Below are 21264 nucleotides of genomic sequence, written 5' to 3'. Positions count from 1 at the left end.
GGGGTATGGAGCTAGAAGGCTGGACCCTCCTTGACAGGGAGGGGCATCCCTGGCACTGGTCAATGTCTACTCAAGCTCAGAGAATCTGTCCAGCCCACTCAGACATGAAGTTGTAACCTTCACATCCCTCAGTGTATAGCTGGGGAAATTGAGGCCCAAAGAGGGACAAGAAGTGATACAAACTGATGTCCCAGGCTCTTTCTGTTCTGCCCATGATGAGAAGTGGGGGGGGCGGGGGGTGGCGGGGAGGAAGGGGAGGAGGAATAGGGAGGGGCCAGGGAAGGGGAGGAGGACATTGTTTAGTTGCTAAGTCCTCTCTGACTCTTTGTGACCCTATGGACTAGCCCGCCAGGCTCCTCTGCCCATGGGATTTGCCAGGCAAGAATACTGGAGTGGGTTGCCATTTCCTCCTCCAGGGGATCTTCCCGACCCAGGGACTGAACCCATGTCTCCTGCATTGGCAGGTGGATTCTTTACCACTGAGCCACTGGGAAAACCCAGAAAGAGGAGGAGGGGGAAAGAAAGGAAGAGGGGAAGGGGAGAGGGGTGAGGGGAGAGGCAAGTCCTGGGAAACCCCACATTTCATAAAGGACAAGAACCAGGTTGGACCAAATATTTGGGGGTAGAGACCCTTGTTCTCTTGGCCCCATACTATGCTCCAAATAAGGATTTAGAAAGCAAGGACTTTGGGGTCAGATGATCCTGGTTCTGGCACTATCTCTATGCTGTCTCGGACAGCTACCCTGCCTCTCTGATTTCACACTTACTCTGAGATGGGCAGTGTTTTAAGTGCTTTCTATGACTAATTCAGCAAATTATGGCACCAAACCCAGGTGTAAGCAAGATGCCATTATCGTGGTCCATTTTATGGATGGGGAAATTGAGGCATGCCAAAGTTAAGGTATTTTCTGAGTATCACCATCCCAGAAGTGGGAAGCCTGGATGTGCCCCAGCCAGCTAACTCTGGAGTCTGAGGTCCTGACTCCAGATTACACTTTTCCCTCCACTCCCACTGCGAGGACTGCTGTGGGAATTGAGTTTGTGCCCTTTAGGTACCGGTTCAGAGTCTGGCATGGAACAGGTATCAAAACACAGAGACAGCACTGCTTTTCTTTGTCCAGCCCTTGGGAATGTCCCCTGTCCTCTTCTGGCCCAGCTTTTGCTCCCACAAATTTGGAATGGTCACCCCACCTGTCTCATCCGGGTGTTAAGAACTGAGTTTAGATTCAATTCAGACACAGTAGCCAGGATTTTAGGTTGGTGGGACCTGAGACAAACATGACTCAACCACGTATAAGGGGTATCACCTTGGACAAGTGACTTAACTGCTCTGAGCCTCAGCTTCCCCATCTGTAAAATGGGATGCTAATAGCCCCCTCACCGAATCACTCACTCCCTGGGGAGTTCACAAATCTAAGGACTTTCACGGTGCCTGACACACAGGAACCATTGGTGCTTGTTATTCAACCCTGATGTGTGCCTGGCACTGTGGTGGACAGGGAGGGGCAGGTGGGGCAGGAGGGGAGGTAGGAAAATAAGTCAAAGTTTTTGCCCTAAGGAGCCCCAGTTCAGTAGTAGAAAGAAGATGCGAGTCCTATCAGAGATTCAAAGGCTGCGGGTCTTGGGGAGAGAGAGAAGCCTTTGTTCTTGTCTGGGAATCAACGAAGGTAGGAATGAGAGACATTTCAGCCAGAAAGTGGGCAGAATTTTGCTTGTCTTTTACATTATTGTTTTGAAAAATTTGTAAACAATAAAAAAGTGATGAAAGAAAAAGCTTTCCTGCGTTTTTCCATATTTGATTCATCTTTCTTCTTTTTGCCAAGCCATCTCAAAGTGGTTGCCTGATACTTTGCCTCTGAATTCTTCAGCATGTACTCCACTGTATAAGGACATTGTCTTACATGAACAGGATACTATTATTGCACTTAGCAAAACTAACGATTCTTATATCTCTTATGACATTTAGTTAATATTCAAATTTCTCCAATTGTCCTGAAATGTATTTTAAGTTTCTTCTCCTGTCTTCCCTCTTTCTCTCTTTCTTCCTTCATATCTATCTATCGACTATTGAGCCATGGTCCCATTTAGGTTCATGCATTGCTTACGGTTGTTTCTATTAACCCTACATTAGACTTCTTTTACATCTTTCATGATTGAATTCCTGAAGAGTCAAGACCACTGTCTCGCTCACTGTTTTTCTCACTGTGTGTTGTCTCTGAGGAAGGAATGGGCAGGAAGTCTGCTGTTAAACACTTTGAAGCTGGAGTGAGAAAAGAGGATGCTATTCAGGGAAAAAAGGAAGCTGGGAATCTTCTGAGCTGAAGAATCGCCAGAGCAGCACTGGGTAGCAGGAAAGAGGGTTTTTGCAGGGTCAGGGGGATGGTAGGGAGAGAGGTATTCTCACCTATATTCTGCAGACCCACTGGTGGCTGGGACCCTCTATGGATGCCCCAAAGAACAGGGAGGCTGCATCACTGTTGTGGAACATCGGGGATTCTCCCAGCATCGGAAGCAGGACAGAAACAAGTGGGGAATGCGGTGGGGAGCCCAGGGCACGCCTGTGGGACCCCAGGATGGTAGGAGGAATGTGGTGGCCAGTGAGCTGTCTCTCCAGGTCCCCCTGGGGGCCGCACTCCCTGCCCTAGCCAGCCTCACCCAGCTCACCTTTTCTGACCTCTAAAGAGGGCAACACACATGCTCCAGACATTTCCCTCTATCTGTGCACATGCCTGGCCACCCCCTCTTTTTATTGTGGTAAAATAAACATCACTTTGCCAACAAAGTTCCATCTAGTCAAAGCTATGTAGTCATATACAAATGTGAGAGTTGAACCATAAAGAAGGCTGAGCGCTGAAGAATTGATACTTTCAAATTGTGGTTCTAGAGAAGACTCTTGAGAGTCCCTTAGACTACAAGGATATAAAACCAGTTCGTTCTAAAGGAAATCAACCCTGAATAGTCATTGGAAGGACTCATGCTGAAGCTCCAATACTTTGGCCACCTGATGCAAAGAGCCTACTCATTGGAAAAGACCCTGATTCTGGGAAAGACTGAGGGCAGGAGGAGAAGGGAATGAGATGAGATGGTTAGATGGCATTACTGACTATTACATTCATTGGGACATGAATCTGAGCAAACTCCAGGAGATGATGAGGGACAGGGAAGCCTGGCGTGCTGTAGTCCATGGGGTTGCAAAGAATTGGATTGGACTTAGTGAACAACCACATATATCACTTAAAAAATTAACATTTTAACCATTTCTAAGTGTTCAGTTCAGTGGCATGAAGTATATTCACATTGCTGTGTACCCATCAGCACAATCTATCTCCAGAATTTTCTCATCTTGCAAAACTGCAAGTTTGGACCCAGTGAACAATAACTCCCATTTCCTCCTGCCACTGCTCCTAGCAACCACCAATCTGCTTTCTGTGTCTAGGAGTCTGACTCCTTGAGGAATCAGACAGTACTTGTCTTCTTGTGACTGCCTTCTTTTGCTTTCAAAGTTCATCCATATTGTAGCAGGTGTCAAAATTTCCTTACTTTTAAGGCTGAATCATATTCCACTGTAGGTTTAGACAACATTCTGCTTATGCATTCATCCATCGATGGGTGCTTGGGTTGTTTCCACCTTCTGGCTATTTCAGAAAATGCTGAAGTGAGTAATGGGTGTATGAATATCTGTTCCGGTCCCTGCTTTCAATTCTTGTGTGTGGATGCCCAGAAGTGGGATTTCTGGATCATATGGTAGTTCTATGTTTAATTTTTTTTTGAGAAACAGCCATAGTGTTTTCTTCAGCGACTGTACCACTTTACACTCCCATCACCAATGCACAAAGGTTCCGATTTCCCTACACCCTCACCAACCTTGCTTTTTCATAATATCCATGTTAATGAATCTGAAGTGGTATCTCATTGTGGTTTTGATTTGCATTTCCCTAAATGGTTAGTGGTGTTAAGCACCTTTTCCTGTCACTGAGGAGGAATAAAAATTTCCTCTACACATCTAGGTTCTTCTGCCCAGTCTAAGAATTAAATTGACATGAAACAGATTAACAGGAGAAAATCAAACAAGAGTTTAATAACATTGTATTCACAGGGGAGACCATGGAAAACTGAGTAACTTGCCAAGAGAGCTGAAGCCCTCATATTAAATACCATCTTCAGCTGACGACAAGAGAATGTTGGGGGTAGCAATTTGAGACTTCAAAGAGGAGGAAGACAATTCACAGGGAGGAAGAAAAAGCGCAAATGTTTGGTAAATAAACGCTTGCTGCATCATGCAGAAACAATGAGACACAGACTGGATGTTGATCTCTAGACCTTCCTCAATTTCCCCGACCATACTTAGCTCCATATTCTTTGCAGATAGCTCTAGTGATAGTTCTATTCCTGTCACAGATTCTTTATCTAAAATCTTTCAGGAAGTCAAGGGGGCAGTAACCAAAAAATTTCCCAGGTCTTCTGTTTCTTAAAAATAATCAGCCTAAGATTTCCCTGGTGGCTCAGTAGATGGGAATTCACCTGCCAATGCAGGAGACACAGATTCGATCCCTGGTCGGAGAAGATTCCACGTGCTGCGGAGCAACTAAGCCAGTGCCCCACAACTACCACGCCTGCGTCTTGCAACCGCTGCAGCCTGAGAGTTCTAAGCTGTGCGCTGCAACTACTGAAGCCCTGGCAACCTAGAGCCCATGCGTCACAAGAAAAGCCACCTCGATGGGAAGCCCACGCATCGCAGCTGGAAAGTAGACACAGCTTCCACAACTAGAGAAAGCCAGTGCAAAGCAACGAAGACCCAGAGCAGCCAAAAATAAAGTAAATAAATCAGCCTATAGGGTATAAAGAATGAATTATATTTTCCAATGAGGTTATGTTATGAGACCATGAAACGTAATGCTCTAGAATTCTTTGAAAAAAAAAATTTCTGTTAAAGGTCAGAGGATATATTAAAGTTGCTATAGGCAAAATATATTAATGATGTATAGTATTTAAATGAATGTTAATACGAAAGATAGAGGCAGTTCTTTACTTTTGTAGATTTGCATATTAGTTCAGTTCAGTCACTCAGGAATGTTCAACTCTTTGCTACCCCATGGACCACAGCACACCAGGCTTCCTTGTCCATCACCAACTCCTGGAGCTTGCTCATCCTCATGTTCATCGAGTCAGTGATGCCATCCAACCATCTCATCCTCTGCCAACCCCTTCTCCTGCCCCCAATCTTTACCAGCATCCAGGTCTTTTCTAATGAGTCAGTTCTTCACATCAGGTGGCCAAAGTATTGGACCAGTTTCAGCATCAGTCCTTCCAGTGAATATTCAGGACTAATTTCCTTTAGGATTGAATGATTTGATCTCCTTGCAGTCCAAGGGACTCTCACGAGTCTTCTCCAACACCACAGTTCAAAAGCATCAATTATTTGGCGCTCAGCCTTTGTTATGGTCCAACTCTCACATCCATACATGACTACTGGAAAAATCATAGCTTTGACTAGACAGACCTTTATTGGCAAAGTAATGTCTCTGCTTTTTTAATATTGTGTCTAGGTTTGTCACAGTTTTTCTTCCAAGGAGCAAGTATCTTTTAATTTCATGGCTGCAGCCACCATCTGCAGTGATTTTGGAGCCCAAGAAAATAAAGTTTGTCACTGTTTCCATTGTTACCCCATGTATTTGCCATGAATTGATGGGGCCAGATGCCATGATCTTCACTTTTTGAATGTTGAATTTTAAGCCAGCTTTTTCACTCTCCTCTTTCACTTTCATCAAGAGGCTCTTTAGCTTCTCTTCATTTTCTGCCATAAAGGTGGTGTCCTCTGCATACCTGAGTTTAATGATATTTTTTCCGGCAGTCTTGATTCCAGCTTGTGCTTCATCCAGCCCAGCATTTTGCATGATGGACTCTGCATATAAGTTAAATAAGCAAGGTGACAATATATAGCCTTGGCATACTCCTTTCCCAATTTGGAACCAGTCCATTGTTCTATGTCTGGTTCTAACTGTTGCTTCTTGACCTGCATACAGATTTCTCAGGAGGCAGGTCAGGTGGTCTGGTATTCCCATCTCTTTAAGAATTTTTCATAGTTTGTTGTGATCCACACAGTCAAACAGTGAAAACAGTGACAGACTCTGCATTCAGATGGATATATCTGTCCTTTTCTCCTTTGCCTTTTGCTTCTCTTCTTTTCTCAGCTATTTGTAAGGCCTCCTCAGACAACCATTTTGCCTTTTTGCATTTCTTTTTCTTGGGCATGGTTTTGATCACTGCCTCATGTATAATTTGTGAACCTCCATCCATAGTTCTTCAAGTACTCTATCTATCAGATCTAATCCCTGGAATCTATTTGTCACTTCCACTGTATAATTGTAAGGGATTTGATTTAGGTCATACCTGAGTGGTTTAGTGGCTTTTCTTACTTTCTTCAATTTAAGTGTGAATTTAGCAATAAGGAGTTCATGATCTGAGCCACACTCAGTTCCTGGTCTTGTTTTTGCTGCTATAGACCTTCTCCATCTTCAGCTACAAAGAATAAAATCAATGTGATTTTGGTATTGACCCTCTGGTGATGTCCAAGTTTAGAGTCGTCTCTTGTGTTGTTAGAAGAGGGTATTTGCTATGACCAGTGTGTTCTCTTGACAAAACTCTGTTAGCCTTTGCCCTTCTTCATTTTATTCTCCAAGGCCAAGCTTGCCAATTACTCCAAGTATCTCTTGACTTCCTACTTTTGCATTCCAATACCCCATGATGAAAAGGACATCCTTTTTTTTTTTTTGGTGTTAGTTCTAGAAGGTCTTGTAGGTCATCATGGAACCATTCAATTTCAGCTTCTTTGGCATTAGTGGTTGGGGCATAGACTTGGATCACTGTGATATTGAATGGTTTACCTTGGAAATGAACAGAGATCATTCTGTTGTTTTTGAGACTGCACCCAAGTACTGCATTTCAGACTCTTTTGTTGACTATGAGGGCTATTCCATTTCTTCTACTCCTGCATATTAGACAAGGAGTATTTTAAAGTGGTTACTTTTTATGAATATGCACAAAACTGAAAATATTTTTATTAGTCCCCAAATAGTAGAATAAAAATGTTTTTAGTGTTAAAAAAATAACCAGCCTGAATTAATCCTCATGTCAAGGAGATACATTTTGGAGCGGCAAATATTGCCCCCACTAAGAATGTGCTTATTAACCAGTTGAGTATCTTCTTTGGAGAACTGTCCATCCAGTCTTTGCCCATTTTGTTACTGGGCTGTCTGCACCTCTTTATGCCATCAGATTCTCATAAATACATGTACCATGGGCTTTCATTGCCCGCTATTCACAGAGGCAGAAACCGAGGCTCAGAGGGACCAAACAACTTGTTCCAGACACACAGCTGCTGAGAGTTCCTATGTCTGTCTGAACCTGTGACCTATGCCCTTCATGATGCTTTTCCACGCCTCTCAGTTAGTGTTTCAGGTGTCTGGAGCCTCAACCCTGGAAATCTCACTGTGAGAGCCAGATCCAAAAGGGAGCAAAGGCCACTTGTGCCAAGATATCCATGGAACAGAATGTACACTGAGGAAATAATGAAGATGCAGCAAGAGCAGAGAAGTCCTTTTTCTGGTCGTTTTTGGCAGAGCAAGCTGTGTCCAGGAACTCCTCCAGGGAAGCACACCCATTTTAGGCCCCAGGGAAGTTCGGCACCAGATGAACCAGATACTCCCCAAATCCACTCCCTCTTCTTCCTGGATATACAGCGTGGCTGTACTTTCCAGCATCCTTTGCTGTCAGGGCGGTCATGTGACTGAGTTCTGCCAATGGCACGTGGGCAGAAGTGATGAGCCCGTTTCTGGCCCAGCTCATGAAGTCTTCCCACAAGCTTCCATTCTCTTTTCCCATCTTCTGGATGATGGATAGGAGACCTGGTCCTGGAGGAGGTTGGAGCCAAGAGTGGGAAGCAGCTCGGGTCTTTGAATGACCACATGGGTGGAAGGTCACCACAGACCAGAAATGCCCGGTCAGACTTCATGTGAGAAGACAAAACCTTGTATGGAGTTGAGCCACTGAGATTCGTGGGGTTGTTTCTGCAAGTAACATTTCCTGACTAATATACTCTCCTCTGTCTCTGTGTTCTCCCTTGAAGGGGGAAGGTTAAGGTTGGGTTATTGAATGAGTGAATGAATATGCTTCTCAAAGATCTACAATTGAGGACTGAATGAATGATTTCATCAACTCCTCCTGTCAAGTGGTCCCAGGGTGGACACATGTCTGGGGTTCCCTGCTGGCACCTGCTCAGCTACTTCCCAGGTCCTGAGGTCTGGCTGAGACTCCCCACCCTCTCACAGGGTGACCTTGTGCAAGCCAGCTCATGTACCAAGGTCAAGGGCTTCTCCGCTGGGAGAGAGGGGGCCGTGGGTCTCCTGCCCCACCTCACAGGAACAGCACATGCCAAGGAACAAAGCAGACACTGTTGCAGAGGATTTATTTTCCAGAAGGCCTGAGGGGCAGGGGCAGGGGCATGGGCGGGACAGGAGGGAGGGAGATCCCAGAACACTTGGAGGCCATGTGCATGGGCAGCGGGCAGGTTAACACTTCTAGTACCTGTAGTGGACAAATGCCCTTGGGCTCTAGGAGGGGACAGAAGCCCTGAAAGACACTGATGTTTATGCCTGGCAAAGCCACATTCCCTGTGGCTTCCACCTGAGCCTAACAGCAAATCCCTTCAGATGGGTATATTCCCATTCTCAGGTGAGGCTCCTAGAGGTTAAATGTTCTCCTCAGGGTCACACAGTGACAACCACCCTGCCATGCTGCATTAGGGTCCCTCAGAAAGGAAAAAGCACAGATACCTGGGGAACCTGTTGTCCCCAAAGAGCTCCAGATGAGTCCCAAATCCCAGTCATTAGCCTGGCCACAGCCACCTGAGAACAACCTCCATTCAAGGCTCTTTCCCTTAACTATACCCCACACATTCACTTCAGGGGTCAGGAAATCACTGCCTTGTTCCCGTCCCACGCATTTCCTAGAAGTTCTTCCCGTCATTTATTTGGCCTTTTAAGCATTTGCCTTCTTTACTTATACAAATATAACTAGAGCTTATAATACCAAGCCAAGTGTAGTCATTCATACTGTAGCATGAATTTCATTATTAGCTATTTGGGAAAGGAGGAAGAAAAAATGAGGGACTCTGAAGAGTCCCTCTGAAGAAATCAGGCCTGGATGTTGGAGGCTGGAGGGGCAGTAAAAACCCAAGGGAAGCAAGAAGGTTAAAGACCTCTAACATGCAGGTAAAATGGGGGAGAAAAGTGATTCTGGGCAAATTTGAGGCTTCCTAATGGACCCCACCAGCCCTTCGCTAGATGACCTTAAGTCTCTGTATTGATGCATGAGAGCCTTTGGGAGGTGGGAGAGAGAAACTACTTTCATTGACTCAGTCTGCAGCCTGTTACTGAGCTCTGATTCTGAACCAGCCCCTGTGCTCTGTGCTGGAGGCCAGGAGACCAAAGTAACTCAGGTGTGGATGTTGGTCTAGCTGATAGGGCTGGAGGACAAGCTCCCAAGTCCTGAGAATTCTGGGAATATGGTGATCAGTGTTGCTAAAGAGAGGCAGAGGGCCCATGGAAATTTAAAAAACTGAATCTCAATTACTGGCTGCTTAGGTCGAGTGATGATGCCCTGGAGGACAGATGGGGTCGGACAGGTGCAGAAAATGGAAAGACATTCTGGGTATCAGGAGCAGCCCAGGAAAAGAGCCAGAAGTGGAAAGGTATGACATGGGTTGGGAGAACAGGGAGCTGGAACCCAACATGCATGAAGGGAAATGAGGCAGGACTGGAGACTGAGGTGCCAAGCTCAGGAGCTCTGACTTCAGCTGAGGGCAATGGGGAGCCATGGAAGGGTTTGGAGCAGAGGAGTGACTAACCAGGATGGTGGATCCTCTGGCTTTGGTGGGGCAGAGGGTGGGTTGGAGGGTAAGAGGGGAGATGAGAGTCACAGCTGGAGGCTTGACTGAGGGTGACAGCTGCAGGGATTAAGCTCTGTCAGCACTGAAAGAGTCGTTGGCACAGGCTCATGTCAGGAAGCCGCTGTAACAGGAGGGAGGTGGGGATCTGTGAGCCTTCCTGGAAGAACCAAGGCCACGGTCATCAGAGCAGGGCCTGCCTCATTGGTTCAGCTTCTGGAGAATCTTCTTCACCCAGTGTTGTTTGGGGTCAGCACAGATCTCTCGGTCCTTCACAGTCAGCAAGCTGGAAGGCAGAAACACCAGGGGGAGAAGAAGCCTCATTAGCATGCAGCAAGGATGCCATGGTCCACTGCAGATGGTTTGCATACAGCAGGTGACTCATAAATGCAGGTGACTCACATGTCTTAAGAAGGACAGGGGGAAATAAACATCAAGGACTTCCCATACCTTCAGCCCCAGCCCCAAGTGCCTGGACAGGCCAGGAAATAGAATGCGCAAGAGGCTCATAATCACTGCTGACACTGTCTTGGGAGAGAGTATCGGGTAGTGGATAGTGGCCAAGAGCATGAACTTTGGAACCAGCTTATCTGGGATTAAAGTTCTAGCTCTGCCACTTGTTAGTGAGTCCCTTAACTTCTCTGAGCTTCTGTTTTCACATTTGTAAAATGGGCGTGATAATTGTGGTCCAACTTCCTGGGAATCTGATGACGATTTGATGAATTAATATATAAACTGGTGTGCTCACGACAGTGCACAGCAGACAGTAGATGCTATATAATTGTGCCACGAGCTGGCCCAAAGGTCTGTTTTTAACTTTTTTTTAAAAGGCAGAGGAACCAGCGATCAAATTGCCAACATCTGCTGAATCATCGAGAAAGCAAGAGAGTTCCAGAAAAACGTCTATTTCTGCTTTATTGACTATGCCAAAGCCTTTGACTGTGTGAATCACAATAAACTGTGGAAAATTCTGAAAGAGATGGGAATACCAGACCACCTGACCTGCCTCTTGAGAAACCTGTATGCAGGTCAGGAAGCAACAGTTAGAACTGGACATGGAACAACACACTGGTTCCAAATAGGAAAGGAGTACATCAAGGCTGTATATTGTCACCCTGCTTATTTAACTTATATGCAGAGTACATCATGAGAAATGCTGGGCTGGAAGAAGCACAAGCTGGAATCAAGATTACTGGGAGAAATATCAATAACCTCAGATATGCAAATAACACCACCCTTAAGGCAGAAAGTGAAGAAGAACTAAAGAGCCTCTTGATGAAAGTGAAAGTGGAGAGTGAAAAAGCTGGCTTAAAGCTCAACATTCAGAAAACTAAGATCATGGCATCCGGTCCCATCACCTCATGGCAAATAGATGGGGAAACAGTGGAAACAGTATCAGACTTTATTTTTTGGGGCTCCAAAATCACTGCAGATGGTGATTGCAGCCATGAAATTAAAAGACGTTTACTCCTTGGAAGGAAAGTTATGACCAACCTAGACAGCATATTAAAAAGCAGAGACATTACTTTGTCAACAAAGGTTTATCTAGTCAAGGCTATGGTTTTTCAAATAGTCATATATGGATGTGAGAGTTGGACTATAAAGAGGGCTGAGCGCTGAAGAATTGATGATTTTGAACTGTGGTGTTGGAGAAGACTCTTGAGAGTCCCTTGGACTGCAAGGAGATCCAAGCAGTCCCTCCTAAAGGAGATCAGTCCTGGGTGTTCATTGGAAGGACTAATGTTGAAGCTGAAACTCCAATACTTTGGCCACCTGATGCAAAGAGCTGACTCATTTGAAAAGACCCTGATGCTGGGAAAGACTGAGGGCAGGAGGAGAAGGGGACGACAGAGGATGAGATGGCTGGATGGCATCACCAACTCAATGGACATGAGTTTGGGTAAACTCCAAGAGTTGGTGATGGACAGGAAGGCCTGGCGTGCTGTGGTACAAAGGGTTGCAAAGAGTTGGACACGACTGAGTGACTGAACTGAACTGAACTAATAAAAGTCACATAATATAAAACATACTATTTTAACCATATTTAACTGGACAGTTCAGTGGCACTAAGTACATTCACATTATTGTGCAACTATTACCACCATCCATCTTCCGAATTTTTCACCTTCTTAAACTGAAAGTCTGTCCCTATTGAACACTATCTCCCCACCCATCCTCCCACTCTCTGATCCCTGTCATCTACCAATGTACTTTCTGACTATCAATTCGACTATTCTTAGGTACCTCCTGGAAGTGGAATCAAACAGGATTTGGCTGCACCTAATGTATATTGAAATGCATTTTTAAGGTTCACTTGGTATATGTTGGCCTGAACTTTTAACATTGATTTTCTTCATAAATCCTTCAACGACCCTGTGAGCCTCCAGTATTCTATCTGCTTCACAGTGAGGAAAGTGAGGCCCAAATGAGGTAAAGGAACTTGCCCAAGGGCCAGAGCTGGTAAGACCTGCCTCATCGTGCTGGCCGTAAACTGGATGCTCTGGGGCAGGGCCTTCAGAGAACTTCCCCATCCGGGCCCGCCCTGGAGAGATCTGAGAGCAGACAAGAGTGGGGAGCAATAGCCCAAGACCACGTGGCAGTTGTGGGCTCGGGCTTCCACTTTTGCCAGAGCTGCAACAAACACCCCTGATCTGCACACGTGTGTGCACACATACACACAGATGACCAATGAACAGAAAGAACAAAGAAGGCAGCAAAGCAGGATTGATCTTGGCCATGGACAGCCTGCCCTGGCTGCTCTGTGGCACCGGACAAGGCCCGGCCATTCATTGAACCACATTCCTTCTAGAATCCCTTCCGGCTCAAGATCCAATAATCATGTGTGTCCCTGGTGGCTCAGTGGTAAAGAATCCATGTGTCAAGGCAGGAGACTCAGGTTCAATCCCTGGGTTGGGAAGATCCCCTGGAGAAGGAAATGGCAACCCACTCCAGTGTTCTTGCTAGAAAATCCCATGGACAGAGGAGCCTGGTGGGCTACAGTCCATGGGGTCACAAAAGAACAACTAAGAAACTGAGCGACTAAACAACAGCAACTGCCTCTCACTGAGCATCTATTATATGCCAGAAATTGAGTCTTACACCTCCCACTTCCTATTATCATGCCCTGCGACGCTCAAAAAGGCCCCATAACTCACTGTGTCCATTTATTCACCTGTAAAAAGGAGATTTCACAGTACCTACTACACTGAGTTGTTTGAAGGACTACTATTTATTAATATTTATAAAGTGTTTATAACAGTAACTGGCACTTAACAAGCACTCTCTACACGTTTGATAAAAATAAATGAAGGTGGTCATTTCCATTATACTGATGGGGAAACTGAGGCCCAGTATTGAAGTAACCAAGACCCTGGCAGGGCTTCCTGCTTCAGTCTTCTTGCCTTTTACCCCTTTGAGGGGTGGAAGATGAATGAGAAGGATGAAGAGGGGACGATGACACAGACCCAAAGGGGCTCATGAATCCCCAGGTTCAAACACCCCACCCCCAGCAGACTCCAGGCCAAGGAAAAGGAACCAAAGAAGCTGAGAGAAAGCAGCAAAGGAGAACAAGGACCCAGGAGTCCTGGTTCCAGCCTGGGCAACCTTGAGCAAGTCATTTCTCCTCATCCCATCCTGAGGCTGTTTCTCTATCTGTGGAATGGAAATAATAGCACCTCCTTGTAGGATCACTATGAGAATGAAACAGTCATGCTCAGAGCAGTGCCTGGCCCAGAGGAAGCACTTAGTGTCAGCTCTTCATATTCTCCTGGTAAGCATGGGTTGCCTCATTGAAAAGGAATGAAATAATGCCATGTTCTGCGATATGGATCGACCTAGATGGCACCCCACTGCAGTGCTCTTGCCTGGAAAACCCCATGGACGGAGGAGCCTGGTAGGCTGCAGACCATGGGGTCACGAAGAGTCGGACATGACTGAGCGACTTCACTTTCCCTTTTCCCTTTCATGCATTGGAGAAGGAAATGGCAACCCACTCCAGTGTTCTTGCCTGGAGAATCCCAGGGACGGGGGAGCCTGGTGGGCCGCTGTCTATGGGGTCGCACAGAGTCGGACACGACTGAAGCGACTTAGCAGCAGCAGCAGAGATTGTCACACTGAGTGAAGTAAGTCAGACAGAGAAGGAGAAATATCATACAACATCCCTTATATGTGGAATCTAAAAAGAAATGATACAAATGAACTTACTTACAAGACAGAAAGAGACTCACAGACTTAGACAACAAACTTATGGCTCCTGGGTGGGCGAAAGGATGGTGGAGGAGGCACGGTTAGGGAGTTTGGGATGGACATGTACACACTGCTATATTTAAAGTGGATAAGCAACAATGGCCTACTATATACAGCACATGGAACTCTGCCCAGTGTTATGTGGCAGCCTGCATGGGAGGGGAGTTTGGGGGAGAATGGATATATGTGTATGTATATCCCTTTACAGGTCCCTTTGCTGTTCATCTGAAATCATCACAACATTATTTGTTAATGGGCTATATCCCAATAAACAAAAAGAAAAAAAATTAGAATGGACTGCCTCAAATAACTAAATCTCAGGGCACTGGGGATCAGCCTGTCCCCTGCACCCTGCGCTCTATAGCAGCTCTACACTACCTATCTCACCATGCCCGCGGATGCACCCTCTGCGATCTCAGAACCAGGCACGTGCTGCCTGGCACAAAGGAAGTGCCCGATAAGATCTGTCGAATGATCACATGGGTTTTTTTTTCTTGGTACACCCAAGCCTCAGCTGAGCTATCTAGTCCAGCCAGGGGCTCCCCCTGGCATCCAGGCGTCCAGCTGCATTCCTCCAGCCCCGGGTAGAGACCACCCACGAGCACCTGGATCCTCCCGGGCAACACCCCTCAGGCTCTTTAGGGCCTTGTCTCCCCAGCTCCCTACTCACACCACGCCAGGTCTCCGGCAGGAATTTGAAGTCCAGTAGTAATATTTCACCAAACGCAGGGGCAGAGGGTAACGGATGTAGTCCCGGCAACAGACGCTGTCCTCCACGTTGGCACCGTAGGGGCCTGGGGGAGAGGGGTGTTCAGGGGCGTCACAGGCTGGTCTCCCTTGGCCCTCACCTCTGTCTTAGCTTTTCTGTTCTCATGCGGAAGGTTGGTGTCCAAAGGATTCTGGGTCCTCAAAACCCCACTCTGGATCTCTAAGAAACCATTAAGCACCCAGAGTCTACACTCTGCATCAGCCAGCTCAGGGGAGAGGGAGTCAGACTCACTGAGCATCAGCAATGCCCTAAGGCGACTTCCCTGATAGTCCAGGGATTAGGACTCTGTGCTTCCACTGTAGGAGGCACAGGTTCAATCCCTAGTCAGGGAACTAAGGTTCTTTAAGTGGTATAGCACTCCTCAAAGAAACAAACAAACAGACAACAAAAAACAATGCCTAGTGTGGCCAAGAATAAAAAACCCACCAAAACTCAACCAAACAAACGGAACAATGCTGAAGCTCTAGATGGGATCCAGAGACTCTGAACAGGAAGGAGCCTTAGAACTTTGCTATTCGAGGTGAGGTCTGTGGACCCTCATCACCATCACCTAAGAGCTTGTCAGAAAAGCTCAGTGCCTCGTCCCAGCCAGGCTGAAACAGATCTGCACTTTGAAGAACTCTCCAGGTCTTTGGAGAATTTCCCTTCAGCTCACATCTACTTTAATCCCCTTCCTGGAGCAAATGGTGAGACTGGGGTCCAGAGAAGGAGGCGGATTTGCCCAGACCACACAGCAGGACCCAGGAGAGTGTCAGGTCAAGGGCTCAGACAGAGTCCAGTCACCGAAGCCCTGGTTCGAGTCTTACTCTACTCTGAGTCACGTAACATCTCTGAGACCTAATTTCCTCCTCAGATCCAGGGGGTAATAATAGTACCTACTCTCTGGGGCCTTAAATGCAGGGAAAAGTGCTCAGGAACCCCCGGTAAATGAGCAGTCATCGTTCCTGACTCCCAGCCCAGTCCTCATTCCCCTACCCAACACAGGGCAGAAGAGCAGACCTTGAGATGGAAAGAGAAATCAACAGCCCAGTGTTGAGGGGAAGTTCCAGAGCAAAAATGGGGCAGTGAGAGGGCAGGACCAGTCTTCCAAGGGAATAGCCCTTACCCCTGCTCCCACCTTTCCCCACCCAGGCGGTCCTCCTTCAGGGGCTCCTTCTCCACACCCCAAGACCCTATTCTTGAGTTCTCTAGGGGGACCCTGGGCCATGCCCACCACCACCCCTAACCCAGCTGAGGCAGATCCTAGACTCCAAGCCTTCAGCGCTGCTCATTTAACAGACGTAAAGACTCAGGTCTGGTAGAAGCAATGGAACTAGCCCAACAGCCAACAGACTGGTGTCTTCGGCTCTCAGTTCAGTACTCTCTCCACCACTACTGTCTGACCTTGACTTCTGCAGAGAGCCCTGCCTCTTCCCAATCTCACCTGCCTCTGTTGCTTGAAGTATCATAGCCAGGAGGATGAGGGCAGCCAGGAGAGGGGTCTGCAGGCTGGCCATCGTTTTGACCTGTGTCCCAGCTCAGGTGTCTACAATCACCAAAGGACAGGGAGGTCTGGTATTTAAGCACTTGCTACACCCACAAGCCTCAGACACTCTTAGTCACCCGTGAGGCCAGAGTCTCTGACATTCACATTATGAAAGAAGAACTCCTGCTTCCTTCAAAGAGGAGGAAATTCTCTGTGGCCAGGAATCACTCAGAGGGGACCCCCACGCTCACCTCTCCCTGAGTCTCAAGAGATGTGAAATCCCCCTTGAGCTGGGCTTCTTGGAGGCCTGTGCTCCCTGGGGTCTGCTGGCTGTGTGGTCTTGGCCATGTCACTGGACGCCTCTGGGTCTCAATTTACCCATCTGGAAATGGGGGAGACGTTTTCAGAGTCCCACCGACTTACCCTAGTGGTTGTTTGTAAATCAAGTGAGAATGGGGACAGGAGACAAACAGCCCCAAGCCCTCACATGGAACTGAGGCCCATCTTGTCCCCTTGGTGACCTTCATCATGGATCTGTCTTCAAAGGGAGAAGCCTATGGACCCCTTGGCTTATTTTCTCTCCCGCATCACCAGCATTCTCCAGGGCTTCTCACAAGGTCTCAACTTGGGCCAGTTCATGGTCATTTACATTTCCAGGTTCCCTTGTGGCTCAGCTGGTAAAGAATCTGCCTGCAATGCAGGAGACCTGGATTCCATCCCTGGGTTGGGAAGATCCCCTGGAGAAGGGAAAGGCTACCCACTCCAGTATTCAGTCTGGAGAATTCAATGAGTCACAGAGTCAGATACAACGGAGTGACTTTCACTTTCTTTCTGTCCTTCTTTCCAGCTGTCTCTACCCTCTTCCTCAGCCAACCCTTCTCAATCTACCACCATGTCCCACTGATCCTACTTCCTAAGTCTCTCTCAGATCTGTCCCCTTATCTCTGTCCCCATTGTCCCTACCCTGTCCTGGCCGCCTCCACCCCAGGCTCAGGTGCTGGCCCCTCATTCCCCACTCCACAATGCAGTGACCAGAGGGAGCAGCCCTGATTCCAACCTCCACACGCCTGCTTCAAAACCCTTCTGCGCCCTCGCTAAACCCATTCTCCTGATTGTGACCTTCAAGACCTCTATTCCAGATACGACCCTCCCCCTAAAACTGGTCTCCCTCCCATGAGGAATCACATCACTCTCCTCACAGTTCCTCAAAGAGGTCTGTGGCCTGTCCCTGGCCATGTATGCCCTTTCCACTTCCCTACTGCATAAACTCCTACTCGTGCACCAAGAGCCATTTGAAATGTCAGCCTCTAGGTAAGCACACCCCCTCAGGACTTAAAATTCTTTGGGGTGACCTAGAACATGGACTCAAACAAATTACATCATATTTTCTCTTTCTTGGGCTCCTCCCAGAAGCCAAATTGATTCATCTCTTGGAAAGCAGGGTCTCCATTTATTTGCTTGGCAGTCCAGGGTCTCCCAAGAGTGGGGTACATTGTGGGTGCTCAGAATACATCTAATGGAGGAGAAAAAAGGGACTTGCCAGTAAGTGGCTGAGCCAGCCTGGAGTTCAGGACTCAGCAGTACTCTACTTGTAAAGGGATCCAGCCATTCATTTATTCATCCGTTCAACAAATACTTATTGAGCCCTTGGTAGACAAAATAATGAACCCCCCAAAACGTCCACATGTAATTCCCTGAACTTGTGAATATGTGACCTTAAATGGTAAAAAAGACTTTGCAGTTGTGTTTAAGTTCAAGCTCTTCAAACAGAGAGACTTCCGGGATTATCTGGATAGACTCAATCCAATTGCAGGGTCATTATAAGAAGGGCCAGCAAATGCATCAGATACAGACAGGATAAGGGATGACATAAGCAGAAGTTTACATGATATGATGCTGTGAGCCCAGGAATGCAGGCAGCCTCGAGGAGGTGGGAAAGGCAAGGAAACAAATTCTCCCCTAGGGATTCCAGAAGGAAAACAGCCCTGCCAACACCTTGATTTCATATCACTGAGACTGATTTAGGACTTCTGACTTTCTAAACTGTGCATGGGTGCGTGCTCAGCTGCTTCAGTAGTGTCTGACTCTTTGCGACCCCACGGACTGTAGCCCACCAGGCTCCTCTATCCATGGGATTCTCCAGGAAAGACTACTGGAATGGGTTGCTGGGCCCTCCTCCAAGGAATCTTCCCCATCCAGTGATCAAATCCATGTCTCCTGCATTGATTGCAGGCAGATTCTTTACCCACTGAGCCACTTCTGAACTGTAAGATAACAAATTTGTGTTGTATTAAACCACCATTTATCACAACACAAGGGGAGACTAATACAAGAACCTGCCGTGTGCAAGGTACACCACCAGGATCTGGGGACACAGCAGTGAACCTTGGAGACAGACAATAAACAGAGGAAGAAAAAAAAAAAAACAAGCAAGGTAATGTCAGGCTGCAGCGAGTGCCGGGAAGGAAATGAAACAGAGCAAAAACAGACGGTGACCATGCGAAAGCAGGCTGTGTAGTCTATGAGGGGTGACATGCAAGCTGAAATTCAGGTGATACTAAGAAGCCCACCAGGGAGGAAAGGGCAAGGGTTAAGTGTGAAAGGGCTGAGAAGCTGGGGCAGAGTGCGTGCGGGAACAGAGGGCAGCCAGCTGGGAGAGGCAGGCGGGCAGAGGCGGGCGGGGCTTGTTCAACTACGATTCCGATGGGCCTCCTGATGGATCTGCCCTGGAAGGGCATAGCATTGCTTTGGAAGACCTCGTCAAAAGCCACTCACAGAAGGACAAATACTGCATGATTACCATTCTGTGGGGTTCCTGGAGGAGTCAAATTCATAAAGACAGGAACTAAAACGGTGGTTACCAGGGGCTGGAGGGCAGAGGGAATGAGGAGTTAGTCTTTAATGGATACAGAGTTTCAGTTTGGGAAGACGGAAAAGTTGTGGAGATGGATGGTGCGGATGGTTGCACAACTTGGTGGTCCAGTGGTCAAGAATCCACCTACCAGTGCAGAGGACACAGGTTCCATCCATGATCCAAAAAACTCCACATGCCGCACGGGGCAACGAAACCTGGCTGCTGCAACTACCGAGCCTCAAACAAGAGAAGCCACCGACTGCAACGAGAAGCCTGAGCACTGCAACCAGGGAGCAGCCCCCGCTGACAGCAACTAGAGAAAGCCTGCCTGCAGCAGTGGAGACCCAGCACAGCCAAACTAAATAAAGAATTTAAAAAGTGAATGTATTTAATGCCACTGAACTGTATACTTAAAAAGTGATTACAACGGTAAATTTTACATTATGTATATATTATCAATTAAAAGTAAGAAAACAAAAGCATATGAAAAGATATTTCACATCTTATGTCATCAAGGAAATGCAAATTAAAGCAATGAGGAGATACCACTACACACCTATGAGAATGGCCAAAGTCTGGGGCACTGACAACAGTGATGCTGTGGAGCAACAGGGACCCATTCGTTGCTGGTGGGATGTTAAACAGCACAGCCACTTCGAAAGTCTGGAGGTTTCCTACAAAACTGAGTATGCTTTTACTGTCTGGTCCAATGATCACAACCCTTGGTATCTACCCAAAGGAAAACTGAAAACTTATGTCCTCACAAAAGCCTATAGTTTAGCAACTTTATTCCTAATTGTCAAAAATTTAGGAGCAACCAAAATGTCCTTCAGTAGGTGAATGGATAAAATGTGGTACTTCAGACAATGGAATTATTCAGTTCAGTTCAGTCGCTCAGTCGTGTCTGACTCTTTTCGACCCCATGAACCGCAGCATGCCAGGCCTCCCTGTCCATCACCAACTCCCAGAGTTCACTCAAACTCATGCCCATTGAGTTGGTGATGCCATCCAGCCATCTCATCCTCTGTCATCCCCTTCTCCTGCCCCCAATCCCTCCCAGCATCAGGGTCTTTTCCAATGAGCCAGCTCTTTGCATGAGGTGGCCAAAGTACTGGAGTTTCAGCTTTAGCATCATACCTTCCAAAGAACACCCAGGACTGATCTCCTTTAGAATGGACTGGTTGAATCTCCTTGCAGTATTCACTGCTAAAAAGAAAAGAGCTATCAAAGTGTGAAAAGACACGGAGGAAACTTAAATGCATATCACGGTTACTGTTGTTTAGTCGCTAAGTCATATAGTCCACCAGGCAGCCCTGTCCATGGGATTTCCCAGACAAGAATACTGGAGTGGGTTGCCATTTCCTTTTCCAATGACTAGCTAAGTGAGAGAAGCCAATTTGAAAAGGCTAACTACTGCATGACTTCAACTATATGACCTTTCGGAAAAGGCAAAACTATGATAAAAAATTAGTGGTTACCAGGGGTTAGAGGGAAGAAAAGATGAATAAGTGGAGTGCAGAGGAGTGTTAGGGCAGTGAAAATATTCCATACAATACCATAACGATGGATACACATCATTGTATTTTGGTCCAAACCCATACACCACACACCAAGAGAGAATAAGCCATAGTATTATAAACTATAGACTTTTGGTGGTTACAATGTGTCAAAGTAGGCTCATCAGTTGTCACAAATGCACAGTCTGGAGGGGGATGTTAATAGCGAGGGAGCCACCCATGTGTGGCGGCAGGGAGTACACAGGAAATTTCTCTACCCCCTTTCAGTGTTGCTGTGAACCCAACTACTCCAGAAAATTATCTTGAAAGAAAAAAGAAAGGTGTTACCCAGAGTCTAATCAAGCTCTAGCCCTGAATCCCGTTTTATAAGAAATACAGGGTCTAGAGGAAGATGAATGATCCCACGAGAAGGCAGATAACTGCAGAAGGTGGAACCTTCCAGGCCTCCAAAAAGACAGCTGTCCGGGGATC

General features: G+C 46.9%; 1 protein-coding gene across 1 annotated transcript; it reads right to left on the bottom strand.

Annotated features, from left to right (window-relative positions):
* Positions 1–8447: 8447 nt before the first annotated feature.
* Positions 8448–16503, bottom strand: CCL22 (C-C motif chemokine ligand 22). Its single transcript, XM_061387298.1, has 3 exons — positions 16381–16503; positions 14859–14982; positions 8448–10229 (listed from the first exon to the last, which is right to left on the bottom strand). Exons 1-3 carry the CDS (start codon positions 16451–16453, stop codon positions 10145–10147), a joined length of 282 nt encoding a protein of 93 aa, XP_061243282.1. The 5' UTR covers positions 16454–16503; the 3' UTR covers positions 8448–10144.
* Between the last annotated feature and the right edge of the window lie 4761 nt (positions 16504–21264).

This window comes from Bos javanicus, chromosome 18, assembly GCF_032452875.1.
Source record: "Bos javanicus breed banteng chromosome 18, ARS-OSU_banteng_1.0, whole genome shotgun sequence".
In the NCBI taxonomy this organism is placed as follows: domain Eukaryota; kingdom Metazoa; phylum Chordata; class Mammalia; order Artiodactyla; family Bovidae; genus Bos; species Bos javanicus.
The sequence above is the reverse complement of the archived record's forward strand: the minus strand, read 5'-3'. Positions and strand labels throughout refer to the sequence as shown.

Excerpts from the sequence above, each read along its gene's own strand:
- CCL22 (XM_061387298.1), bottom strand. The coding sequence starts at position 16,453 with ATGGCCAGCCTGCAGACCCCTCTCCTGGCTGCCCTCATCCTCCTGGCT. Across the intron at positions 14,983-16,380 it reads ACTTCAAGCAACAGAGGCAG|GCCCCTACGGTGCCAACGTG; the intron begins GTGAGATTGGGA and ends CCTCTCCCCCAG. Across the intron at positions 10,230-14,858 it reads TGCCGGAGACCTGGCGTGGT|CTTGCTGACTGTGAAGGACC; the intron begins GTGAGTAGGGAG and ends TCTGCCTTCCAG.